The 27,728-nt window shown below is 42.9% G+C and overlaps 1 protein-coding gene across 2 annotated transcripts; it reads left to right on the top strand.

Annotated features, from left to right (window-relative positions):
* The first annotated feature begins 3,747 nt into the window (after positions 1-3,747).
* On the top strand, positions 3,748-27,140 carry XPA (XPA, DNA damage recognition and repair factor). Of its 2 annotated transcripts, XR_006785921.1 has the most exons (7): positions 3,748-3,985; positions 10,577-10,687; positions 11,693-11,798; positions 14,250-14,415; positions 16,202-16,319; positions 18,976-19,215; positions 24,620-24,750. XR_006785921.1 is itself a non-coding variant. In XM_045840998.1 (6 exons), exons 1-6 carry the CDS (start codon positions 3,814-3,816, stop codon positions 24,766-24,768), a joined length of 822 nt encoding a protein of 273 aa, XP_045696954.1. In that variant the 5' UTR covers positions 3,754-3,813; the 3' UTR covers positions 24,769-27,140. The 2 variants fall into 2 exon arrangements, 1 of the variants encoding a protein (XP_045696954.1); XM_045840998.1 differs by lacking the exon at positions 18,976-19,215 and having other exon boundaries at positions 3,754-3,985; positions 24,620-27,140.
* The last annotated feature ends 588 nt before the right edge of the window (positions 27,141-27,728 follow it).

Raw genomic sequence — 27,728 nt, 5'->3', positions numbered from 1 at the left:
CAGACAGTTTTCCCCGTGGCTTGCTCCTTCCCACCAGATGTTCCTATCGGGAAGCGATGCCAATGATGTTCAAAGTGACCACATTAAGGCACCAAGCCCCAGGGACTCAGGGAAAATAGAAATAAAACAGAAAGCTACACACATGCACTATTGACTAGACAATAAAGACAGATACGTTGACATCCTGTCGTCTCGGCATGAGCAGCCCCAGTGATGCTCTCAGAGAGGAGGCCAAGTCAGGTAACACTGCCAAGTTTCTCACCCGCTTCCTGGCTTCCGTTCTTACCTACCTGCTCTTTTTCAGGCTTGGGTTAGGGCTTCCCATTCTTTCTGTGCTTCGTTAATTACCCCTCTTTCAGCCAGGATCACAGTCCGTCTGGGAGAGGAGAGAGGGACAAAGCAGGAAGATGTAGTCACAGGTTTTCCCTGAGACTGAATGGGGAGAGGCAAGAATACATCCACTGGTCTATTCTCCTCGCCTGCTTTCCTTTTGTGCCCCCACGGAGATGACTCACGCTGCTGTGCTCTGGGCAGGCCCTGTAGCCCCCATCACCGTGGGAGACGCACGGATCAGGGCATGCACTCCTCTTCCTTCTCTAAAAGAGGAGTCTCCTTTGAGCTTGGTTGAGGCATCAGCTAACAATTCAGGCCCAGTTACACGAAACTTGCTAACAAAGATCAGGGAAACAAAGGAGAGGGAGTGACCTGTAAGAGGAGACCAAAGCGGTTGGCAAGGGTTACAAAATCCCAGGGCATGTGCAGCATCTGGGCTGAGCCCTTCCCTATTCAAGCTTGGAGTGCTTTGTTGGGGAGGAGGCTCTAGGGGCTAGTGATTCTCCACAGGTTTCCTTGGTGGAGAATTGTTAGCTTGTTCCTTAGAAATATTGCATAGCCTCAGAGACACTTAGAGCCGTGTCGAGTCTAGAAGGGTCATTTAGGGTTCTGGTTCTCTAAGTTTGCTGCCCATTAGATTTATCTAGGTGTGGGGTGGGGGTGGGGGGTAGGGAGGGTGCTTTACAAAATCCCAATGCCCAGATGCCATCCCTGACCAACGATGCCAGAGTCTGTGTGGGTAGGGCCTAAGCATGTGTTATTTCAACTCCCCAGAGGCTTGCAACGTGCTGCCAAGTTTGAGAACCTGTGAATGGGACCCTCACTATTCAAAGTGTGGTTAGTGGTCTCACCAGGGAGCTTGTTAACAATGCACATTCTTAAGGTTTCCCCATAGACCTACTGAATCAGAATCTGCATTTTAACAAGATCACCAGGTGACTCATATGTACACAAAAGTTTGAGAAGTAGTTACTTTTCTTGAAGCATTGGCAATCTGGCAGCAATGGGCCCAAGTCTGCCGCGCGACAGCTCCCCCTGGGAGCTGTGTCATGGCTGGCCCCTCTGAGAGGTACCTTTGCACTACGGTTTGCCCAAGTCCTACACCTGCCCAGGTTCATTAACTTCCATTAAATGCCTGAGCCCATTGACAATTGGAGTGGCTTTAAAAATTTATTATAAAATAAAATGTACTATTAGTCACATGCAGTACATTCCCAGTGTTGTGCAATTATCACCACTGTCCAGTTCCAGAACATCTTGATTACCTCGAAAGGAAGTCCCACACTTATTTAGCGATGGTGCCCCAGTCTCCTCTTCCCATAGCCCCTGGCAACCACTAATCCTCTTTCTGTCACTGTGAGTTTGCTTATTCACGTATTTCATAGAAAAGGAATGCATAATGTTCTCAAGGTTTATCCATGTTTTAGTATGGATCAGTACTTCCTTCTGTTATGGCTGAATAATATTTTCTCGTGTGGATATAGCACATTTTGTTTATCCATTCACCATTTGATGGTTATTTGAGTAGTTTCAAGCTTTTGTTTATTGTGAACAGTGCTCCTGTGAACATTTGTGTGTAACTTTTTGTTCCAACTCCTGTTTTCAATTCTTCTGGGTATATATGCCTAGGAGTGAAATTGCCGACACAGATGGTATTTCTATGATTAACTTTTTGAAGAACAGCCAAACTGTTTTCTATAGCAGCATCATTTTACATTCCTACCAGCAAGCCACGAGGGTTCTAATCTCTTCAACTTTGTCAACTTACTATATCCTGGTTTGTTCTTAGTTCTGGTCGTCTCATTGGGTGTGAAGTGGTATGTCATTGTGCTTTTGAGTTGCCCTTCCCTACTAATGATGAACATCTGTTCATGTGCTTGTTGACCATTTGTGTATCTTCTTGAGAAAAATGCCTACTGAAGCCCTGACTGGTGTGGCTCAGTGGGTTGGGCGTCATCCGGCAGATTGAAAGATTGCTGGTTTGATTCCCTGTCAGGGCACACGCCTAGGTTGCTGGCCAGGTCCTCAGCTGGGGGCGTGTGAGAGGCAACTGACAGATGTTTCTTCCACACATTGGTGTTTTTCCCTCTCCTTCTCGTTCCCTTCCCCTCTCTCTAAAAATGAATAAATGCAATCTAAAAGAAAGAAAGGAAAATGTCTACTTAAGCCCTTTGCTCATTTGAAAACTGGGTTTTTGCCTTTTTATTGGGTTGTAAGAGCTCTTTATATATTCTGGATACTAAACCCTTTTTAGATATATGATTTGCAAATATTTTCTGTCTTTTCACTTTTTTGATAGTGTTATCTAATGCACAAGTTTTCAATTTATCCAGTTTATTTAATTTTTATTCTGTTGCTTGTGTTTTTGGTGTTACATGGAATTTGAGCTTTTACCACCTGGACAAGATCAATAGACAGGAAGAACGAGGGATGTGAGGGGAAGGACAACAGGAATGGCTTGAGGTCTGTATGTTCAATTCAATCAGTAGATCTGAACATTTATCCACTTTATATCAGGTTCTCCGGCTTAAGTACAATATACGTATAATCAATAGAGTAGGACTACTAGGTTGTGCTTCTCAAAATTTAACCATTGAATATTAGTGGGAAACTTCACATGTGTTAGACTGTTTTAAAATCTAGTCCTAAACAGTATATGTAATTAGAATTTAATGTTTTTTGGTTTCAATTCAATTTTATTTGTAATTTAAAAAAGCATGTATTTCTGGAAAAGTATGCAATGTTTCTTTCACTTCATTTACCATACTTTTGGGGAATCACGATTCAGCCGCAGTTCAAACTCAATGTCTCCCTGGTGGCAGCCCATCCACACTGAAGGAATAGTCCGTGGAAAAGACAGTGGAGTTCATGCATAGCAGCCTTGGTACCAGGTGCCGCATTCGCCAGCGATCACACAGCAAGTGAGCGTTTGAACCCAGGTGTTCTCATTTCCAATCTAAGGCTCTGTCCAAGATCAAGTCAGATTGATGATCTCAGTCTCTCCTGTTGATAGTACTACTACCAGCTGCCATCATTTTTGGCCATTTTCTTTGCGCCAAGAATTGTGTTGAAAGCCTTTACATTTAATTTTTCCAACAACTCAGGAAGTGGTTGTGTAATTATTCTCGTTATACTACTGAAGAAACAGAACTCAGGATAAATAACTTGTTCAAGATCACGCAGGTGGTGTGAGAGCTACGACTTAACCTAGGTCTGACTCCAAAGCCCCTATTCTAAACCACCAACGGCAACTATTATTTTAAAGAAGATCAAGCCCTGAAAAACTGTCTCGGTACCGTTTTCCCTGTCGATTTACAAGCTAGCAGGTATTTCCGGCCCCTGGAAGTGCACAGCCTCTGCCCATCGCCTCTCCCTTCCGCCCAGTCCTCCCGAAATCGCGCAGGCGCGCTCCCACTCTGTGGCGTCTTGGTGTCACCTGCGCGTGCGCAGGGCTAGAGATAAGGTTCTCTGAACTTGGAGATGGCGGCGGTGGAGGAAACGTCGCCAGAGCCGGCGACTTCAGAACAGCCGGCCGAGCTGCCTGCCTCTGTGCGGGCGAGCATCGAGCGGAAGCGGCAGCGGGCGCTGATGCTGCGCCAGGCCCGGCTGGCGGCCCGGCCCTACCCGGCCTCGGCTGTTGCAGCTACCGGAGGTTTGGGTCCTGGCGGCGCCTGCCCCTTCCCTCTCCTGGCGGACCGGGTGCCGGGTCCCGCGTGTGGCGTGCGGACCCCTCGCGTCTGCGGCGCGCAGGCGTGCTGTCCCGGGAGGGAATCCGCTGAGGGTCTTGTCGAAGCGAGCTGTCTCAGACCGCAGGACCACTCCGCGGTAGAACCCAGGTCTTCTGATGACTCCCAGCCCCGGGCTGTCCTCGTCGCGCCCGGGCTGTCTAGCTGCGGTCTTTAGCTTGGATGCAGCTGCCTACCGTAGCCGTCGGGAGGTACCGGATCGGGAGGTGCCAGCGGGTGCCTGTCAGCGCCCCAGCTGTCCGTTTCTGTTTTCCTGCAGCTTCCGCCGGTACCAGAGGTGGTACCTTGCACAAAGCTTTTAGACCTGTAACCCATTTCGGTAATGTGCACCTGCTCTCTCCTTCATCCACATCCTCAAAGGAAGACTGAGAGAATTTGCCGTATCCAGCGTAGGACTTGCTACTGCAGAGCGCTAAAAAGAGCAAACAGACATTAGCTACCGCCCTCACATGTTTCAAACTAGCTAATTGAATTCTCTGAGCTAACCTGGGAAATAATTAGGGCAGGCTTTGGAATCTGTGTTTATGAGGTGGTAATTGAGGACCAGAAAAGGAAAGGGGTTTGCTCAAGTTCATCCCAGCAAGTGCACAGACTGATCAGGACTAGAACTCAGGTCATCTGACGGTGGGTTCAGGTCCCTTCCTTGCCACCAGGGGCCTCTGCTATGCTAGTCATCGCTCACCCTGAGGAAGAAAGGCTGCTATTCTTGTCTGGATTTCATCTTCCTCCTTCCTTAGGGCAGTGTCTGTCATGTGTATGTATGTGTCTATCTGTCTTCTATGCAATCCTCCATTGTGGTCAAGTAATAATCTTCCCCAGGGTACCTGAAATATAGTTTGGTTGACATGCCGGCTTCAGGACTACCGCTGCAACGTGAGTGCATGTATTTCTGAAGCCATACCCCATGCTGTGTGAGTGGGTGAGCACAGTTTAAAGCTATGTTGTCTATTACCCTTTTTCATCAGCCAGAAGTAAGGAAGAGTGCAAAGAGTCAGACTGGCTTCCTGTCTTTTCTTTCTTTTTTAAACATTTTATGTATTTATTTTAGAATGTGGAAGTCAGGAAGAAAGGGAGAAACATTGATGTGTGAGAGAAACACTGGTTGCCTCTTGCTAGTGCCCAACCAGGGATCAGGCCTGGAACCCAGGCAAGTGCCCTGCCTAGAAGTCCAAACGGTGACCCTTGGCTTTGTGGGATGACGCTCAACCCACTGAGCCACACCAGTCAGGGCCTGGCTTCATGTCTTGATATACTGACATTGAAGCAGCAATTTCCAGCCGCTGTTTAATGGTTCTGGTCTCATCCTTTTTGCTTTCTCCTGGCTTTCTTTTGTTCCTTTTTCAGCTTGAGGCATCCTAGAATCTGGATGAAAGGTTGTTAATTTGTATTGATTAATTCATGTTCATGGTTCTACAAAGGCTTCTAGATCTATACAGACAATTCCTGACTTATAGTGAGTGGTTTGATTGATGGTGTGAACGTTATACACATTTTGTAGAGTACGTGCTGTGAATTTTGACCTTTTCCTGGGCTGGTGATATGTAGTATACTCTGCTCGCCTCTGTTGCTGGGCAGTGGCAGTGAGCCACAGCCCGTTAGCCATGAGCTCACGAGGATGAACAGCCCGTGCTCTACAGTGTAGTAATTGATCTACCATCTATGATGGGTTTGTCTGCGAGTGACCCCATCATAAGTCCGGGAGCATCTGCACTGAGTGGATGTGCCACAGGGGTGCAAAGTAGAGCATAAGCTGGTATGAAGTTAAACTTCTAATCACACAAATCAAGGTAGAATGAATATTCTGTAAGAATTCTTAGGCAGTTACCCAAGAATGTGGTAGCATTGCATACAACCTGCTGTGCTTCAGGAGTTAGGTTAGGTGCTGCGATTTTTATATTTGTAGTACTCTGTTTCAGTGTACTGTACAATTTCCATTTTCAGTGTGTGCTATGACATGTGGCTTGAGAACAGCTGAGAAGAACTTCCTTAGAATGTGGTGCCAAGAGGTGGCACTAAAGGCCTGGGGAAACAGCAAGGCTTAGCAGCTGCTACGTGAAAAAGAAACAGATTGATTGCCTCCCATATGTGCCCCGACCAGGGATCAAATCTGCAACCTATGTATGTGCCCTGACTGGGGATTGAACCTGCAACCTTGTGGTGTACAGGCTGTGCTTCAAACAACTGAGCTACCCAGTCAAGGCCAGCTTCCCCTCTTCTTAATTCTCACTGCACTCATGGTCATTCCAAGTATTGGCTGCCCTAGTCATGAAATCAGTATGTTCTGGTCTGTTTTCCCGTTTCTATCCATCCAGTAGATATTCATGAAATGTTTAACAATTTGTCAGATTAGAGCGGTAAAAACAGTCTCATGGGAGATATCGGGAGATGAACAGGCAGTATAGTGTAAGAATTGTTAACAGTAGAAACAGGCTTATGATGGTCTAATCTCTTTATTTACTATAGAAAGAAATTGAGGCCAGAAAGGGAGTGACTTAAGATAATACCATTAAATTTGTCTTTTTAATGCATGATTTACAACATACATACATTGATATGTAAAATGCACTCACCTGAATTTTACCTATATAAATGCTCATGTAAACACCAAAGTGATTGATGTATGGATACTTCCAGAACCATCCAAGGTTCCCCATTACCACTTAGTCAACCACCCATCCTCAGACTGTTCCGACCATTTTGATTAGTAGTAGTATTTCTCTCTGGTTTGGTTTTTTTTTTTTTTTTTTGAGCTTCATTTACATGGAATCTCAGTGCTTGGCTTCTTTTCAACATAATGTGTGAGATTCATCCACGTTAATGGATGGGTTGGTAGTTCGTTCATTTATATGTCATATAGGATTGTATTATTACACCAGAGTTTTTATATTTTTGGGGGGGGTTGTTTGCAATTTGGGGCTATTATGAGGAAAACCTTTTGAGTATGATGTTAGCTGTGGGCTTATACAAAGCCTTTATTTTGTTGAAGTATGTTCCCATTATCCCCACTTTGCTGAGAATTTTTTTCATAAATGGGTGCTGGATTTTGTGAAATGCTTTTTCTGCATCTACTAATGTGATCATATGATTTTTATCCCTTACTCTGTTTATGAAGTGTATCATTTACAGATATTTAGCTTTTCATCCCACTGATACATCCCACTTGGTCATGGTGTATGCTGTTTGAAATGTATTGCTGAATTTTGTTTGCCAATATTTGGTTGAGGATTTCTGCATTTATGTTCACAGGGACATTGGCCTACAGTTTGCTTTGTTTATAGTGTCTCTGTCTGGTTTTGTAGTAGGATAATGCTGGCCTTACAAGTTTGGGAGCCTTCCCTCCTCTTCAGTGTTTTTGAATAGTTCAAGAAGGATAAGTATCAGTTTTTCTTTGAGTGTTGGTAAACTTCACCTGTGAAGTCATCTGGTCCAGCACTTTTATTTCTTGAGTTTTTTGATTATTGGTTTGATTTTGGTAGCAGTTACCGGTGTATTCATGTTTACTTGTTTCGTTCTGATTCAGCCTTGGAAGATTGTATGTTTCTAGGAGTTCATCCATTTCTTCCAGGTTGTCCAGTTGGTTAGTGCATAATTGTGTGTAGTACTTCTTTATAATCCTTTGTATTTCTGTGGTATCAGTTGTCACTTCTCTTTTATTTCTGATTTTACTTATTTGGGCCCTCTTCTTCTGAGTCTGGCTAAAGGTTTATCAATTTTGCTTATCTTTTCAAAGAACTAGCTCTTGCTTTCATTGATCTTTTCTATTGTCTTTTTAGACTTATTTTCACTAATCTTTATTATTTCCTCTTTTCTGCTCACTTTGGGCTTTGTTCTCTGTTTCCTTTAAGTATAAGGTTCGATTGTTTATTAGATGTTTTTATTTGTTTCTTGATGCAGGCCTGTATTGCTATTTTTTATATTTAAAAAATTTTTAAGTATACTTTATTGATTATGCTATTACAGTTGTCCCTTTTTTCCCCCCTTTGCTCCCTCTGCCCTGCACCCTCTTTTCTCCAGCATACCCCCTCTTAGTTCATGTCCATGGGTTGTACAAGTAAGTTCTTTGACTTCTCCATTTCCCATGCTATTCTTAACCTCCCCCTGTCTATTTTGTACCTACCATTTATGCTTCTTATTCCCTGTACTTTCCCCCCCGATTTTACTCCTCCGCCCCTGCTAATAACCCTCCATGTGATCTGTTCCTGTTCTAGTTGTTTGCTTAGTTTGTTTTTGTTTTTCTAGGTTCAGTTGTTAATAGTTGTGAGTTTGTTGTCATTTTACTATTCATAGTTTTGATCTTTTTCTTACATAAATCTCTTTAACATTTCATATAATAAGGGTTTGGTGATAATGAATTCATTGAACTTGACCTTATCTGGGAAGCACTTTATCTGCCCTTCCATTCTGAATGAAAGCTTTGCTGGATAAAGTAATCTTGGATGTAGGTCCTTGCCTCTCATGACTTGGAATACTTCTTTCCAGCCCCTTCTTGCAAGGTTTCTTTTGATAAATCAGCTGGTAGTCTTATGGGCACTCCTTTGTAGGTAATTCTCTCCTTTTCTCTTGCTGCTTTTAAGATTCCTTATCTTTAATCTTAATTATGATGTGCCTTGATGTGTTCCTCCTTGGGTCCAGCTTCTTTGGGACTCTCTGGGCTTCCTAGACTTGCATGTCTATTTCCTTTGCCAGATGGAGAAGTTTTCCTTCATTATTTTTTCAAATAAATTTTCAACTTCTTGCTCTTCCTCTTCTTCTCCTGGGACCCCTATGATTTGGATGTTGGAATGTTTAAAGTTGTCCCAGAGTTTCCTAAGCTCTCGTCTGTATTGCTGTTAATATCTCTTTTAGAACTGCTTTGGTTGTGTCCCATAGATTTGGGGGTTGTTGTGTTTTCATTTTTATTTGTTTCAAGTTGTCTTTTGATTTCTTCCTTGATCTCATTGTTTACCCATTCATTGTTTAGTACCATGATATTTAGCCTCAACGTTTGTGTGTTTTTTAGTTTTCTTCTTGTAATTTATTTCCAGTTTCATACCATTGTGATCACAGATGTGTGGTATTATTCCAGTCTTTTAAATTTATTGAGACTTGTATTGTGGTCTGAAGTAGTCTGTTCCAGACTGTGTGCTGGGTGCACTTGAAAAGAATGTATCATAGTGATCACTTAGATTACTAAGGTGTCATTTAAGGCCACTATTTCCTTGTTGGATATTCTGGTGGGAATGTAGTGACATTTTATTAGGGTTTTAAGTAGTTTTTTCCCCAATGAGTGGTGTTGATGATGATGATGATGATGATGATGGCTTTTTCATGTGCTTACTGGCTATTTGGATATCCTTATTTGTGAAGTCCCTATTCAGGTCTCTGCCTTTTTTTTTTTAAGTTGGTTATTTGTCTTTTACTGATTCACAGGACTTCACTGCATATTCCGGATGCGAGTCCTTCGTCAGGTATACTTATTGCAATAGCTTCTCCCAGTTTGCATCCTGTGTTTTCGCTCTTGTAAAGGTCTTTGGATGAGTAGAAGCTCTTAATTTTAATCAAGACCATATGGTTAGTACTTTTGTGTCATGTTTAAGAAATTTTTGGTACTTCAAGTTTATGAAGTTATGTTTTCTTCTTATAGAAGAAGAGAACACTGTTTTACCTTTCACATTCAAGATTATAATCCATTTAAACAATTTTTGTTTATATTTGTATGCGGTAGGGCTAAAGTTCATGTATAGGAAAGACCATTTTTCCCCCTCACTGTTTTGTAGTGGCACCTTTGTCATAAGTCCCAGTGTCATTTATTGAACAAATTGTTCCCCACTGAATTGCCTCAGAGCCTTTGCCATAAATTAAATGACCAAATATGTGTATGTCTATTTCAGGACCTTCTTTTCTATTTTATTGATCTCTTTGTCTTCATGCCACTATCAAACTGTCTTAATTCCTGAAGCTTTATAGTAAATCTTTAAATCTGGTAGCTAAGTCCTCCACTCTTAAAGTCAGCTTGTCAGCTCCCACCTCAGCCCCCACCCCACACACACACAGCTGCTGGGGTTTTGACTGGGGTCACCTTGAATAGATGAACTAGGGGAGAATTGAGATCTTTACAATATCGAGGCTTCCAATCCATTCCATGGTGTAGTTCTCTGCTTATTTAGGTCTTTGAGTTCTCTAAGTGGTGTTTCAGTATAGTTTTTGCACATCTCTTCCTAGGTGTTATTTTTAAATTCTGATTACAGATTCCCGTGGATATTCTGCATACATACTCAAATTATCTGTTGATAAAGGCAGTTTTACTTCTTTTTAACTTTTATGCCAGTTTAGTTTTCTTGTCGTATTGTACTAGCTGGGACCTTTATTTAGTATCACGTTGAATAGAAGTGGCAATAGTGGACATTCCTTGTCTTGTCTGACACATATTAAATTTACAGGAAGTTTCTGTTTGTGCACAAGGGAACATATGGGCTTACCTGGTTCAGTTGTTGACCACTTTTGCTTACTTTTTGTAGGTGTGGCCAATGTAAAAGCAGCCCCAAAGATAATTGACACAGGAGGAGGCTTCATTCTGGAAGAGGAAGGAGAAAAAGAACATACAGTTGGAAAAGTTGTTCATCAACCAGGTAACGTGTATTATCAGAAAATAGGTTGGCCGATTTGGGTATCATGCATGACTTTGCACATTGATGTTAAATAGTGAGGCAGTGAGCGGGTTAGCTTTATAAGGGTAGTAAAGTTTTGCTAGTAGGTTAAAAATTAAACAGATTTGGCAGTGACCAGTGTAACTTGTGTTTTGTGGACAGTAAGTCCTCACTTAATGCCACTGACAGTTTCTGTGACTTAAGCAAAATGATGTGAACAAAACCAGCTTTGCCGTAAGCTGACCGATACAAACAACAGTTGGGTTCCTGTGGCGTTTCGTCCGTGTCATGATGAAACGACACTGAACGAGATGCGGTGTCTGCTGGTTCGTAGTGGGCAGAGACAGCCAGTGTACTGATAGAGTAAGCGCTCAGAATTCCCTTGGTAGGCTGAGATGAGAGGCCAAAACCCGAGAGATGAAATCTAGGGCATTCTTTATGTCTGGAGGAAAAAGTCAGTTTATAAAGTATGAGATGGGGAGACCTGACTTGAAAAAAGAATATAACTGAATTATCTGAGGTTCAAGTCAGTTATATATAGCCATATATATCCTCTGGGTGCGGATATTTTCCCATCCTTTGAACAAGTTGAAGTTTTATTTGATCATACGGCAATAGCCAGTGGTACGATAGAACCTAGCCCAGCTTCAGCTGCAGCAGCGGAAGCACTGTGGGTTGTCAGGGTCGGCGGCAGTCCTGTGCTGCTCTGTGTGTCCGCGCAGTTGTTCTCCGAAGCCAAGACTTGAACCAGGGTGAAGACCCTTGGCTAGGTATTCGAGGTCCTTGGCAGCATCTGGCTTTACTCTGCCTGGAGGAGTTTTGTGCCCGCTGTGGAGGGTGTGTTGCTAAATGCAGTCTCTGCCTTCAAGAAGTCTGCAGTCTAGTGGTTGAGACGGACGAAGAGGAAGCGGTTCTCTCTGTTGGTGGAGGAGAATGTATTGTTCCAGTCACAATGCCGGAAACTTAAAGAATTAATCTTCTTCTCAGGACCTGTTATGGAATTTGACTATGCAATCTGTGAAGAATGTAACAGAGAATTTATGGACTCTTATCTTATGAGCAACTTTGATTTCCCAACTTGTGATAACTGCAGGTACTTATTTTATTTCAGACAATGTTCTCCATCGCTGAAGTTTAATGTTTACATATAGGCTTAGGGTAAAACAGTTCAATCCATTTGAATTTAATACTCTTTTGCTGTGATTGTTTGGGGAATTTCCTAACATTTCTGCGGTTTCCATTCTGTCAGAGAAATACAGGAAGCCCGTGTTATCCAAGTTATGACACGTCCCATAGACAGGAACACCCCGGGTCCTGCCACAGGGGCCGTGTCCTGCTTTCTGCTGGCCTGGGGGGCTTTACCCCCCTTGCAGTAGCAGGTTCCTAGCCCTTCCTGAAGGATCCCCGGTGGCTTCTTGTCTCCGTGTCTGCTGACGCCTTGGTCAGAGGTCGGGGCTGTGAATGAGAGGACAGTGAGACCCCTCCAGCCACTCTTCTGGTTCCCCCAGAACACTCTTTCCATTCTTCGTGTTTCTCCTCTGGACAGTCAGGGACGAGGATAGATGAGGAAAATCACATTCCTCTGTCATTCCCATTCTTCTTCTCCCGGCCTTCGTCCTCTTTTTATATTAACCCAGAATAATCCTTCTTCACGTGGTTGTCCTGCTCCCTGCTGCTTACCCCATCGGTGTCTTCCACACCTGCAGATCCTGTCTTGGAACCTCACTTGGCCCTCTCCTCTGTTTCCTAGTCCCTCTTCTGGTACGTACAGCGCTGGATCAGCTCTCCATCTGCTAGAGGGCCTGCCTTTTCAGCATCACTGACGACCTTTGTTGAGTAGACTCTTTGGAAGAGAGAGAGGATGGAGATGTTTCCGGTTTCATGATCGCACGGGTGACTGGGAAAGTCCTGGCACCCACTGGAATTGTAGATGATGAGCTCTGTCCCCACTGACGCGTGGTGTCAGGGATGCGCACAGTGAGGGGGTAAGGTCCACAGTATTGCCACTCTCCTTAAAGTGTAGCTAGCTTTTGGAAACTGAATTGGCATATATAATCTTATTTCCATGAGAAAGTGAAAGCAGTGGATATACCCATTTAAAAAAAAGTTGTAAGGTAGTCTAAAAAATATATGTACTTTTAAAATTGAAACATAATTAGGAACCCAGTCCTCCATTCCGTTTCCTTTCAGCATCTTCTGGGATTATAGTTTTAGTACAGTGCAGTTTACCTGTCCCTCCGTTAGTTGGTACTTCCAGATCATTTAGCCTACAGGTGTTTTCAGTTTTAGTCTCCCCTCCCTGAGCTGCGTGTGCCTCCTCCTCAGTGTTGGGTCACTTCAGTTAAGGCCAGCTTCATTCACTGGCTCTTCCCCTACTGTCCCACGTTTAACTCTGAAACCATCTGCCTCTGTGCTCACACCATACTCGCATCCTCTCTCCCACGACTGACTGCCTTAGACTAGGCCACCATCAGCTCTTGCCTGGACCACTGCAGTAGTGATCTTCTAACTGGTCTCCCCGCCCCCACACCAACTTCTGCACTGTTAGTATCTTCTCCATTTAGCATTTACTCAGAACTCTGTAATGGTTTCTCACCCATTTAGAATAAAATGGCCTTCATCACTGAGTACAAGGCCACTGCTTATCTCTGCCTTTCTCTCTCCTCACTCCTTGGCACTTACTTTAAGCCACCCTCCAGCACAATGGCCCCTGCTGTCCCGTTGCAAAGCACTTCCCTGTCCCAGAGTCTCTGCATTTGCTCTTCTGTGTGTGAGGAACATCCCTTCTCTGGCCATTCAGAATGTTCTCTGACTTCTTAAGGGCTCTGCTCCAATGTCCCCTTACCGGTGACTTTCTCTGGTTGCCCAGTCAATCTGAAAATTTCTATCCCTTCACCCTCTTTACATTCCTTCATAGCACTTTATCTGCCATTATGTTTGCATGGTGGCTGTCTTCGCCTTTACCAGAATGTAACTTCCATGAAAACAAGGCTTTTTTCATTCTTTGCTGTAGTCCTTAAACCTCAAACAATACTCGACATGTAGATAGAGGACAAGTGAATGAGAAGTACGTAGTTGACTATGACTCCGTTTTTACCTTGACTTTGGGAAGCCCAGAGCCAGCTGGAAACTTAGCTGTGCTGGGACCGTTGGACCTCGCATGTTTATGTTCCTTATACCCTGCCCACCCCCACTTCATGCTTTAGCTTATATTTTCTCACTTATTGGGTCTTAGTTCTCATTTGTATTTCTTGTACTCTTATGAGGCATTTCAAATCTTTGTGGAAAAGAGAGACTTTAAATAAGTAGAAAAAAATTATTAACATGTTAAATGATATGGATTTGCTGCTAATATAGCTTCTCAGAGTATGTAGAAGATAATGCATTTTTCTGTTAGGATTTTTATGCTGCTAATTTGACCACGAGAGCTGCAGGAAAAAGTATTTTATATGTTCCTTTTGGCATGTATACCCCGAGATTGTTGGGCTATTTGAAAACTTAGTTTATTTTAAATAACTAACTTATATAATGAACTTGTTTTCAGAGATGCTGATGATAAACACAAACTTATAACTAAAACAGAAGCAAAACAAGAATACCTTCTGAAAGACTGTGATTTAGAAAAAAGAGAACCACCTCTTAAATTTATTGTGAAGAAGAATCCTCATCATTCACAATGGGGTGATATGAAACTCTACTTAAAATTACAGGTCTCTAATAAGTTATATTCAGTCATTTTTTACCTTTGGGCAGGCAACACTTGAACAAGAAACTAGTCGTGATTAGCTTAGTTTTTGCTCAGAGAGAGTTGAAAAGATCCTCGGCGTTTTGTTGATTTGCGTGTGAGTCGCAGTCATTCATAGTGACGGTAACGGGTTCTCTTACTTTGATTTTTGGTGCAGCACTGTGGAGCAAATGTCTTACTGTTGAGTGATTAGGAGTACAGTTGGGAGACTGAAAAAGCTCGGAATAAGAGTCAGACCCTGTTTTCCTGCCCTCCCCTCCACCTTTAAAACAAGATTTAGGAATTTCACAAACACCTAAAATCTAACTCCGCCTGGGGAGAATACTCATCTGAAACCCTCCCTACCAGGTGTCCATGCAGCGCCAGTAAGTCCCGGGCAGACCTTCCCACCTCCTCTCGCCGCTGTCGTATCGCCGGTGTGCCGAGATACCTAACAGTCCGACCCCTGGGGCTGCTAGTGCCCAGGCTGGGTGTCCTCACACAGGCAGCCTCCTGTAGCTACTCCAGAATGGTGCAAGTACTGTGATTTTTTTGTGTGCCATTATATAAAAAATATTGGGAGGCATTGCTTTAGAGCAGTTTGATTTGGAATTTACTACAGAATTCTAGCATCTTTAAATAAAATTAAGAAGCCACATGTAAAAGCAGACATACACTGAATTTCATTAAACATATAAGACACTATATCAATAAGACTGACTATTAATTTATGCACCATTAAAAATGAAAAATGCTCATTCAACCAGACTGATCCAGTGCTTCCTTACCACGTGGTGTGTTGTTTCTACTCACTGAGATAGTGCCATTAGACTTACTGTACTCTTTTGCTATGTATCACACTTGGGTGTATATAGGTAGGAAAATGCAAGTATAACAGATTTATTAAGGTATTCTGATTACATTAAGAGTCCAATTCTTCTGAACCACTTTTGACCCAGAATTAAAGCACTGTTAAGCACATTGGTGATATACATTTTCAGAGGGTTATATTGTAGAAAATGTGATGTTCTAGAACTATTGAAATAAGAGTATATCATTTTATTATGCTAAGAAGAAATTCAAGTTTGGCTATACTGATCGATATTTTAGTTCCCTTAACATAGTGTGAGAGATATCCTGAGTATAATTCTTACTGTGTATATTATTCTCCTAAATATAAATTTTATAAAGAGTAAAGATATATATAATCCAAAGTTTTAAAACTAGAACAAAGACTTTTTAGGTCATTCAGCTACCAGAGTTTTAAAAGTACATGTTCTAAAGATCAGAAGTTAGTCAAGTAGATGGACACTATTATTGGTTCAGGAGGAGAAGGGTAGAAGAGATTGATTTCCTGTGGTGGGAGGTTTTTGGAGATTACCTCATGCTTAGATCTGCTGTGACTAGTAGATTCTTGGACGTGAGCTTGCCAGCACCCAGCAGACCCGCTGACTTACTGAGCTCACGGGTGTGCTGGCTCCCGTGACAACGCCGAGCGAGTCAGAGAAACAGTTATGGTCGGAGGACAGCTTGCCTGTTACGAGTGTAATTGGAGCCGGCGCTCATTTACTGAGGGTCTCGTAGGGTTAGGTAGAGATATTCATAGAATGGTTTTTATCCATATTTAAAATATGGATTTTAAATTTCAATTGAGTATTTGTAAAATTGTACTTGAGTTAGGTCATTCTTTGGTGCCTCGGATTTAATAATTGTAACTTTATAATTTACGACTCTGAATCCCAGCTCATTCAAACATGGATTCTGTGTTATAGATTGTGAAGAGGGCCCTAGAAGTTTGGGGTAGTCAGGAGGCATTAGAAGAAGCGAAGGAAGTTCGACAGAAAAACCGAGAAAAAATGAAACAGAAGAAGTTTGATAAAAAAGTAAAAGGTAAGTGGCTACGTTTATATCATAAAGGACTATGTTCACTGCTTTGCAAAAAGCCTTTAGCTGAGTTCTTCCTGTTTAAAGATGTGATGTCATCAGTAGGTGGGAATCTGTTTTGTCACGCACGCATTGAAGAAAAGAGAGTTTGCCCTCTGTAGTTGGTGTTTGAGGCTCCGAGTTGAAACCGCCCAGCACTGCAGTTCTGAAAAAGCATGTTGGCCCTCACTTAACGCGAGCCTTGTTATATCTGAGGATGTGTCTCTGGTCAAAGATTTGGCATCAGCTCAGTTTTAAATATGACCATAGGGTTATAAAGGGCAGAGACACCCACCAGCAATCCTCTCTAATTGCTTAAAATGAAAAAAATCATGGCTAAGTCTTATCATCTAACTTAGCAGCTAGAAGGAACCTTTCAATGTCAGTTAGTCTAATCACTTTTATTTTACATATGAATAAAAAACTCTTTAGAAAGGTAGAGCGACCTGTTACCTAATTATTAGAGTGTTGGGACTGGAGCCAGGCTTTCAGGACTGAAAGTCTGCATTGGAACACTCATTCCTCTGTCCACGTGTCTGTCTGTCCGTGCACGTGTGCATAAGTCTTCATCCACCCCTCCCTCTGGCCCTCCATCAATGAATCCAGTAATACACTGTCAGCTGTGTTCCAGGCACTGTGTTAACGTAACTGCTGGAGTCACGGTTCTCAGAAGAGAAAGACCAGTAAACTTAAAATCATAGTGGAGTGTGACCAGTACTGTGATAGTGATGAACACAGGGTGCCACAAGAGAATGAAGAGCACTTTTTGCTTTATCATAGAATCCCTAAGAAGCCTTGAAAAGCAGGCATGTTCTTCATACAGCATCTGTAGCGCCCCGTGTGGTGTGAAGTGTATATAGACAGGGAGAATTTTCTGTGTATTCTGGGTAATACGTGTACTAAATCGATCCATTTAAAATGAATCTCTTAGCCGTAGTAAATAATTTTGCTTATGTTTTGAGAATTTAGAAGAGGTTTAGGAGGATGAATGAGGATAGCTCAGATGTCTTAAAAATAAAGAAAAAAGCAAAGAAAAAGTTAGCTGCCTTGTTTCTTTTTAGTGTGGGGACTCCCCCCGCCCCCCCCCCCATTTTCATTACAGGAGTAATTCATTCGCAGTGTAGAACAGTCGGATAGCTACCAAGAACTGCCCCGTGATTCTGCTACCCTGAGGCAGCCGTTAGTAACATGTCTGTCTTCCCAGCTCTTTTCAACGCATAAACACTTTAGAAATGTGTTTTACAAAAACAGAGGCACTGTTGGACATTTGTGAAGTTTACCATAAGTGTATCGGTACAAATAACCCCATTATAAACGTCCTTATATACATCCCTGTATAAATTAATTAACTTAAAATGTTGATTCCAGAATCTGAGGGTGTGGCCAGCATGCGGTTATGGCTCTGCAGAGCAGTGCCCTACAGCAGGCTGCGCCACAGAAGGGCATTTCACCGAAGAGTCTTCCCCCAGTTAGCCCCTGCTGTATGTACCCCAGTCTCCACAGTACCTGCAAGGGCTAACGGGGAGGATTTGGAAAGACTTCTCTTGATCGTTTCTGTGTTCTTCCCCAGCCCTTTCTCTCTTCCAACATCAAGGAGAGCCTTGAAGGATAAAGTAACAAAAGTCATCTTAAGGGATATGAAAGAGGAGGGCATATTTGTGAACCACTTACATCTTAGCCTGGGGTTACTGTCCCTGAGTCACCTCTGTCCTTCCCTCTGTGCTGCCTCCTTAAACCCCTTTCTGATGGTATTTTAGTGCAGACAATAACATATGGGGAAAAGATTTAGAAAGTTGTACCTGCAAAGTAAAGGAATATTTTAAAAGGAGGGCTTTTTTCTCAGATATGATTTCTGTAGTTTGGTCAAGGTGTCATCTAAGGTTGACTAAATTTTTATAATTTGACTAACAAAAGATTATGGCGTCTATGTCATTTTATTATGCTTTTTTCCCATAAAAATTCTATTAAGGTAATACAATGTAAATATTAGTATAAATATAACATTTAAGCTCTACACAATTTTCATAGGTATTTTGTAAAAAATATAAACTCAAATATAATTGGCTGTTTTTCTCATTATATTAAATTGCTATTAATCACTGGATAAACTTGCTATGGATTTTCCTGATCCTTGAAATTTGAATCTGTCCTGAATTTTTTCTTAGGTCTCTTAAGGCCGGTTTCTTCAATTCACTTAATTTCTTTTTTTTTTTAAGATTTATTTATTTATTTTTAGAGAGGGAAGGGAGGGAGAGAGAGACATCAATGTGCGGTTGCTGGGGGCCATGGCCTGCAGCCCAGGCATGTGCCCTGGCTGGGAATCGAACCTGCGATGCTTTGGTTCGAAGCCCAAGCTCAATCCACTGAGCTATGCCAGCCAGGGCAATTCACTTCATTTCTTGTTTGGAAGAAGCATGTCTCTTGAGGAGATGTTTCCACATGGTTACACGCATGGTGCATTTTCCAAGTCCCTGCAAATCTGAGTGTTCTGTTTCTTTCGCACATGAAAACCTAAGTTCTCTCTGCTGTACAAACATCACTCCATTGTCTTCTGGTATTTAATCTGCAGACATCAACATGATGCCTCCTTTAATTGCGGCTTCTCCTTGTCGATTTGCTTTAGCGGTCGGTGGATCTGCTCCCGCCCTCCCGACTGGGCCGCAAAGGCCTGAGAGTGGAGTAGACGCTGTAGAGGTTAGAAGCGAGGAGCTTACTATGCAGTTTGCTCAGAAGGCTCAGAACAGAGAGGAATAGAAGCAAGTCTAAACGCTTTTTAGTTGAAAAGAAATTGGAACCTGGTTCTCTTGTCTTCTGATTACGATCCACAAAGAAGCTGAGACAAAGTTTCCTTCTTTATGGAAAGGTAAGAGATCACATTTCCCTGCTTTTAGAATTTGATCTGCTTTAGTAGTTTGAGAAAGAATTGATCTTCCTACAGAAGAAAATTAAAAGTATAAGGTACATATAAATATAGATAAGGGGAAAGGCAAGCAAGAATTTTGTCAGCAGATTCACATTGTTGTAAGTCTCAGATCGGAGGTGACGGAAGTAGAAATGCCGGCCTCACTGCTACTCAGTGTAAGTAGATTTCAGAAAATGTGGTTTGGCCTCGACACTAGATCCACAGAACATCTGGGGTTCGCATGCCTTCTTTCCACAATAATGTGGAGGAGATGAAGCTTTTCTCTAAAGTTACACTCAGCTTTCTTACTTAGTACTGGTAGAGCTTAGCCTTCTAAAAACCATTAACCTTCACTATTTGTACTGTGTACTTCCCCCCCAAAAGGGGTTGGTAAGGAAATTCCATTCGGGGGTCCCTTCTGATTTGGGGAACATCTTCCACATTGGGCCTGTGGTTATACATAACTTAGGACTGTTCTCTGGCTTCTCTCGGAGAGTGAAGGACTCGATTCCTGTTCCTCTGCTTCAGTGTACAGAGGACAAAATAAGATCAAAGCTTCTGAGGTGGTTTTGTCACTTCCTGGTGATTTTTTTCTCTAGTTAATGAGGGGCACCCTGTGTCAAAACTTCCTGCCTTCCTATCGAGTATTAAAAGCATCTGGTCTCCCTTAGCTAGTTCTCTTGTGAGTTTACTTCACAAGTAGCATTCAGCTTGTTTGAATACAGGCTGCCTCTTTTGCAAAATTAAGATATTAAGCCAAATAAAATGCATGTTTTAGAGTGATGATAGAACATAAATTTTTCATTGAAACAAGGATTCTAGGGAAAACTTGTTTGAGTAAGAAGTATAAGCAGTCCCTGAAGATATCAGTAGCAAGACTGAACCTTTCATGCATTTTAATAAACTTCCAGGTGAGGTAGTCAGTCCACAGCTGTGTGCTGTGGGGTTCTGAGCCCGTGGGACCGAGAGGCTGGAACACGGCGCACCAGCTGCCTTCCAGCTTCAGTCGGGCGTCCAGCGCTGTGCGGCTTGTCCCCGCCGACCCCTCCGAGGCTCCCAGCCCTCTTTCCCCACGCTCCTCAAGTCTCGGACCTTCCCGCCCCTTCTCATGTTCAGGAGGTGACTGAGCCCCCCTTTCCAAAGTTGCTCAAATGAGGTAATGAGAAAAATGTACTAATCTTTACACAAATTTGTATTTCACCTGATTTTGAGTGTGCCATATGTACTTTTTTCTCTCATTCACACATACACATTCATTTTGCAGAACTATTAAGAATTACTTATAGACACTATGATTCTTATTTAATTCGTCAACGTTAGTTACCTCCTAAAAACAAGGACATTTTCTCCTGCAGAGCTAAAAAACGACCATCACACCTAATAAATTGACCATCAATACAATGCCGCCATCTACTGTCTAGTACGTGTATCTCTCCCCAGTTGTCTTAAGGTCTGTGCCAGCCTTTCAGTGGGGGGACCCAGGGCCACTCAAGGATGGCGCACATCTGTGGTCTTCGTTCCTCAGCCTTTTCCTCTTTCATGGCATTGGCATTTCTTAACTTAAAAGGGTTGACAGTTTTTACACGGCACAACACAAATGAAAATGGCTTTTTTTGGCCTCACTACTCCCCTCCAAATCTATTCTTTGGTAGGAAGGGGGAGCGAGTCTTCCTTGACCTGTTAGAACACACCCAAGTCACAGCGCCCGGTCTCCTTGTGAAGTAGAACAGTGATATAAACCGACAGAAAGAGGCTCCCTCTCTTGAGTCCAGGCCCCCAGTTTCGGAGAGTGACCCTCATTTGGTTTTATTCACAGCCTGTTTCCTCATATCTTGAGTGGGGTGGACACTTTTGGGAGGAACGCTTCCTAGGTGACGTGCCGTCGAGTGTGCCGCCTTAGGAGACACACACCAGTTCTCCGCTGGGGGAGTGGGGCTGTTCGATGGCTCGGTGAGGGCAGCGCCTGCCGGACTCTGGACACTATGTGAACACCTCATTCCTCAAGTTGTACTCGGTGGTTTCAGTGCACAGGGGTGCTTCTGGCCTGAGTCAGTGATTGCATACTACTAGGGTGGGTATAAATGGCAATTTTCTATTTGTTATTCTTTCTGTAACTTTAGTATTTGGCTTTTTTTGGAAAGAAGAGCATTTTTAGTACCATTTGGATTCATAGATTGTTCTTCTCAAATCTGTGTTACTATACACTCCTAGCATTTATTTGATGCTCATTGTCCCCAGTTTGGCCAGTGGAAGCCCCTTCAAGCTAGCTCCTACCTTTTCAGTTTGTTTTCACTTGTAAATAATTTCAAACTCGCATGAAATTGCAAGACTAGCACAAGGGACACCCATACCCTCCCTTTTACCCAGGTTTACCCACTGTTCACACTTGATGCCCGTTATGCCAGCATTTGCATCCTCCTCCCACACACACCCTTTCTCCCCTGGACCCTCGAAGAGCAGGTCGGTACATCACCCTCTACCCCTGCACCTGCAGCCTTTCCTAAGAACCGCAGCGTTCTCTTACAGAATCCAAGTGTAATGAGGGTACTGTTATCTAATCTGTCGTCCGCACGCTCGTTGTTAGCTACCCAGCTGTGTCCTGTGTGACTTTTCATTCTGGAACAGGATCTGGCCGGGCGTCAGTATTGGCTTTAGGCACTGCGTCTAAGTTTCTTTATTCTTGACTATTTCCACAGCCTTTGTCTTTTATGACAGTGACATTTTAAAAAGTCTCTCCCCTTCCCCTGCTCTAACTTTTTAGAAATAATGTTTTCCAGTGGGGCTTTTCTGATTCGTCTGATGGTTACATCTGGATTATGCATTTCAGGGACAGCGCACGAATGACATGTCTTTCTCAGGGCATCACATGGGGAGGCATGAGGTCCATCTGTCCTCAGTGGTGATATTAATCTTTAGTTTTTTTATTTGATAAGGAGGAAAAATGTTAAGACCTCGCAAACATCATGCTTCTCCTGAACACTTCTCGAGAATTTGGAATCCGTCTGTGGCTGGTTCTTGCTGGAACCAGTCTGAAGTACGATGGTCGTAAAAATTCTCACTTCAAGCACTCCCTCTGCATCTAACCAGCTAGCAGCCCGCATGCTACAGCATCCTTCCCCGTCTGTTTATTGTTGGCATGGATTCGCTAATTCCCATTCTTCTCAACATTACTGATTCATTTGCATCCTTAATTATTTTGGTGCTGGTTGTCTCAGATTTGGGCCAACAGGAGTATCTTTGGACTGGCTCCTGTCCTTTCAACGTGTCTTCACCATTCACTGAGCACTCCTTTCTGTTCTCTACACAAAACACATGTTGTTTGCCCATATGTATGGATAGAAACCTTGAGTTCACACTGGTGAACCACATTCAACCCAAAACTTTGGGTTCATCCTGAATCTCTCCCGTATTTGTAGCTTGCCTCTCTGATAGGGAGAACCTGAACTCCCGTTATCCTTAATCTAGCCAGCTGACTGAGGCCCCTTTAGGGAACTCACTTCCCATTGCTGTGGCTACGTCCTCTCCTTACCTTCCTTGGGCTGCCCTGCTTTCCCCCAGATGCCTGCTTTACTCATTCCACTTAACCATGGCCGTAGGACTGGATTGTTCAAGGAGGAAAACAAGGGCAAGATAATCACAAACAGCAGTTTTTAGTATTTTCTTGCTTTCTAGTACGTTCTTCCAGAAATTTCTAGTAAATACTAAGGATATGACCAATAATGGCTAGTGAGCTAGATTTTTGAGTATTCTTTTAGTGTTAATACTTTTCTCCTCCTGAGTTCACACAGTGCTCAGCCTGGGCAGAAGTTATTAGCTCAGGGACTGGGACGCAGTCAGACGTGGAGCAGCTCCCTCCGCGGGGCAGTAAAGGAAGAGTGGCCGGGGCGCTTCGGAACAAAGCCGGAGAAGTAGGTACCGGGGCTCCCACAGGAGACCTCTGCCTGTCACCTGAAACCACGAGGCACCTGTGTGGTTCCGGTCAGTCTATCAACTAACTCATTCATTCATTTAGAAACTGTCCTAAGGTAAAAGGAAGTAATGAAAGGACAGAGGGCATTTCGGCTGTCTAGGAAAATCAGCATTCTTCAGAAGATACAGGAATGAAGATTGGAATCTGGGTGAACATCGTTTTCTCTAATGGGTAAACTGAGGTGTGCACGTTGAAGCCTGCAAATCCTCTCCTCAGACAGAGCGCTTTCCTGCTGGAGGGACGACGGGCAGGCAGCATAGCTCAGAGGCTGAGGACGTGGGCTGGAGCTCAACTGAGCCTCTGCTGCCCGCCGGCGGTTTGACCAAGGGCAGTCATCTGACCTCTGTGCCTTCGTGTGCTCGCCTGGACAGCTGGGATGCTAGTTGTACTTGTTCCGAGGGTCGTGAGGGTTAAATGTAGTTTATCAAGTGCTTAGAGCAGTGCCTGGTACACAGCTCTGTATGCTTGCTTATCCTCGTGATAATGACAAAAGCTGAAAACATAGAGATTCAGGTAGTATTTTGATACTGCGTATCACAGATCTAAGATGGAGTAAAATAATGTGATTCCTTGGTGTATGTTGATTCTCATAGTTAAGAGGTAACTGACATGCTCTCCCTTAAGTTGTGCTGCTGTTAAACGTAGTTCTGGGCTTGATGGATCATTGGTCAGAGTAGAAGCATTTGTAAACAATTACTCTTGCTTTTTCTTCATTAAACTAGGAACTGAGAACTTAGTAGCTGAACTCGAAAGTGGAAAAAAATTGTAAACATTGGAACAAATGACCTGGATTTACATGCTATCTTTGCTCAGTTTTTATACATGCAAAATAAAATGAAATAAAAACTCTGGTTCTTTCTAGCTTTTAATAGTTTGATTCTTATGTTTAGATTATACTTTGCAATAATTATTAGCAGTCCCTCTCCTAAGGATAAAGAATTTTTTAGACTAGTTTTACAGGATAAAGAATTTAATAGACTAGTTGCATGACCAGTTTTTCTAAGATGGAACATTAGCTTAGTGACGGACTTCTTGGATTTCTCATTTTCTTGCAAAGCTTGACATGTCCCTTAACGAAGCAGCTGCTGACTGACACGGAACCTAAAATGCTCCTTGTCCTCGGTCATCCCAGCTGCCCCCGCTTCCTTGCTGTGGTGTCGTGCCTTCCATAATCAGTTGCTTGAACAAATTCTGTTCTTGACTCAGTTTCTTTTTTGCTCTCTCTCTAACCCACACACTCTGTTTCTGAGTCTCCCATTTCGTAAGTCTGTGTAGTCAGGCTTGATCTGTTGCAGTTAAGGTAAACTTTTTTTAAATGCACATGTGCATACCTGATGAATTTCAGCTGAACAGCACCACTGAAAAACTGTTTTGTTTTTTTTTGTTTTTCTTTAGAATTACGGCGAGCAGTAAGAAGCAGTTTATGGAAAAGGGAGATGGCTACTCACCAGCACGAGTACGGACCAGAAGAAAACCTGGAAGACGACATGTACCGGAAGATATGCACCGTGTGTGGCCATGAACTGACGTATGAGAAAATGTGATTTTTAGTTTAGTGGTTGGTTTTAGAATTTTACATTCAGATAAAGAAAATTTAGATTGGTGTTGTTCAGAATTCACCAAAAAAGTCTTTGTAGATGAATAAACGCTTGTGTAAATAATGTTTCAGTGCTAAGGATGTATGCTGTGGCTCGAGAGAAAGTCTCACCTAAGCGTGGCATGTCGAGCTGTGGACAAAACACCGGGTCTGTGGCCGTGTTTACTGGGACAGGGACGGGGGCTGAGCGGCACAGTGGTTCGGAAGTGTTAGGTGGACACTGGAGTTGAGAAATGAGAAACCCAGGCCAACCTCAGATTCGGGTAGGAGGACAAGCTCTTAGAAAAGGCAGCAGGTGGATTCTTACCCCAATAGGGATGGTGGCTGACCTCTCCCCGCCCCCCCAGGCTGTGTTAGGACTTCTAGACCACTTGTCTCTAGGTCAGGGTGCTACCACCGGACAAGTCCTGGCTGACGAGAGGAATGAACAGTGATGAGCTGCCGGAGTCTGATCGTGTCTTCTCTATCTGCAGGGCTTACTCACAGGCCCTGCTATTAGGCGCTAGATAGCCCATTTCAGATCTGGATTAAAAGGGAAAAAAGTAATTACAGTAAGTTTATCGCAACTCTCTAACACTGACTGGGCACTTATCAGGTGCCAGGTAAGCACTATACTAAGTGCCTTACAGGTGTTCTAACTTTGTCCTGGGAGGGAAGACCACCTGCAGCCTGGTGTCAGCCCAGACACCTGGATCACATCTAACTGGTCAGAACTCCCCTGCTGTCTCAGGAGGATTCCAAGACAGTTACAGCTGGCGAGAGGATTTCATCCAGTATGTGTGATTACACAGTTCATGCAATTTTTTTTTGACAAAAACAAATTGAAGTTAAGATAAACTGGATAGTTTCATGCTATTTTTTGATATAACTTTTTTATCCTACTACTATAAATAGAAGACACAGGAAATTGACACGTTTTCATTTTTCTTTCTAGATCAGCTCTTGGAGATTGTGCTTAGAGAAAGGCACGAGTCAAAACTAGTCAAACCAAAGAGGCTTGAGACTGTGATTCCTAACTCTCCTCTGTATAAGTAGTCAATATAGAAAAGTTTAATGTGTTTTTGCATTGATTTTTGATATGCTATGCTAAATATCAGAGGTCAGTAAAAATTGATTCTGAATGGGCAGTAAGATCTTCTTGGGACGGACACACACACACAGCTTCTAGCTTGATGACGCCAGAGGCAGGCACCAGGCCGCCGACAACAGCACGGCTGCACTGGGAGGTGAGGGGCCTGTGAGCACACGGGCTTAGGTTCAGATTCCACTTGGTAGCTGTGGACCTTGGGTAAGGTTCTCCACAGGCCTGTTTTTATCTGTCAGATGGGTATAATAATTCCTCTCTCTAAAAACTTACATTCTAAGAATGCACAGAACTTGGCAGGTAACAGCCACTCGTTAAGGAGCACGTGCTGTCACTGAGGCCAGTACAGTTACAGACCTGTCTAGTGAGACACGGTTCTGTCCACTCTTTGCCGCCACCAGTGTAAGACAGCCCTGGAATCCAGACACCAGGGACAGCAGGTCTGCTACAGCCAGGCTGGCGAGTTCTTTACGGTACACAAGTCACTACTAAATACTTTTCTAGGAAAAGCAGACTTATCTTCACATGAACTGACTCCTGAGTAACTCCTGAAAGGGAGATTTAGAATCAGGGGAAACAAAGTATATGTTCACTTTTTGACAGAAGGGTGGTAAATGGCATTGGTACAGTTTAATAGAAGATCGACCCTCCACCACCACCAAGGTAATATACAGTGACATGCCATTCGTGTGTGTGAGTGAGTGAGAGAGAGAGAGAGAGAGAGAGTGAACACTTCATTAGTGGGAAAATCAATTGCTGAATGTTTGCTCTTGCACTCTTATTTGAAATTCAGTCTCTAGTTCAGTTTTTTCGTATACTTAGCTGCCAGACTGGGATGGAGCAGGGTCGTATCAGTGAACAGTTGCTAGAAGTAACCATTACATATAAAGAGAGAAAGGACGTGAAAACCTAGAAATTCCTCTAGAATTTGGATCAAGTAAGTATAATTAGCCAAACTTTGCAATATGAGGAGGAACAGTATAAATAAAAGAATATTTTAAGCCGAGAACCTGGTGCTGCTAGTGATTTACCATGCAACTTGAATCTTGTGAGTAACACATTTCTTGTCTTAAGTGGTGTGGCATTTAAAAATCCTAGGAATCCCCATCTGTTGAGTACAATGTATTCTAGGGCCACCAAATGTGTGGTATGCCAGAGATCACATGTTAATAAGGAAAACGCTATTAATGTAACAAGAATAAAAAAGATACCTATGTTGTACAAATGCTCAAAAATACTACCAGTTGTGGTGTTTCATTGGTAAAATTTTTCTAAGACTTAATGAAAAAATCTAAAGTGCTAGAAATTTAAAATGTCAGATAGTCCGTAAACTTGTATGTTATTTTGCAGCGCACTCTTATTTATTATCTTAGTTAAGCCTCAACACCGTTTAGGAAATAGGCTCGAGAATTAGTATTGGACCTGGTTCCACAGAAACAAACTGCAGACTTACATTTAATTCCAAGCATAGTTTCAGCCAACTCAGCACTCACACTGGTGGAAGGGGGCGGGGCCTCTATGGTAACGGTCCCCAAGCTGGCCTGCACACTGTAGTCACCTGGGGAGCCTTAAGAACTACACAGATGATGTGTGCTCTACCCCCAGAGACTGTGATTTAATTAAAAAAAAAAGTACCATAAACCGCCTGGGATTCTTTAAAGTTTTTTTTTTTTTTAAATGTTCAGACAAACTTGGGAACTACTACTCTAATTTTTTTTATAATCACCACCAGTATCAAAATAGAACGCTTAAGAAAATTATTTTGAAAGGAAAATTTCAAATGACATATACCTTCAGTAAGAAATTACTAGTTTTAAAGTAAA

The sequence above is a fragment of the Phyllostomus hastatus genome, unplaced genomic scaffold (assembly GCF_019186645.2).
Source record: "Phyllostomus hastatus isolate PE091 unplaced genomic scaffold, TTU_PhHast_1.1 phas_contig_34, whole genome shotgun sequence".
In the NCBI taxonomy this organism is placed as follows: Eukaryota; Metazoa; Chordata; class Mammalia; order Chiroptera; family Phyllostomidae; genus Phyllostomus; species Phyllostomus hastatus.
Note: the sequence above shows the minus strand (reverse complement) of the source record. Positions and strands in the feature narration are given on the sequence as shown.

Coding starts and splice junctions, on each gene's coding strand:
- XPA (XM_045840998.1), top strand. CDS start 3,814: ATGGCGGCGGTGGAGGAAACGTCGCCAGAGCCGGCGACTTCAGAACAG. Junction 14,416..16,201: donor AACTCTACTTAAAATTACAG/GTCTCTAATAAG, acceptor TCTGTGTTATAG/ATTGTGAAGAGGGCCCTAGA. Junction 16,320..24,619: donor GTTTGATAAAAAAGTAAAAG/GTAAGTGGCTAC, acceptor GTTTTTCTTTAG/AATTACGGCGAGCAGTAAGA.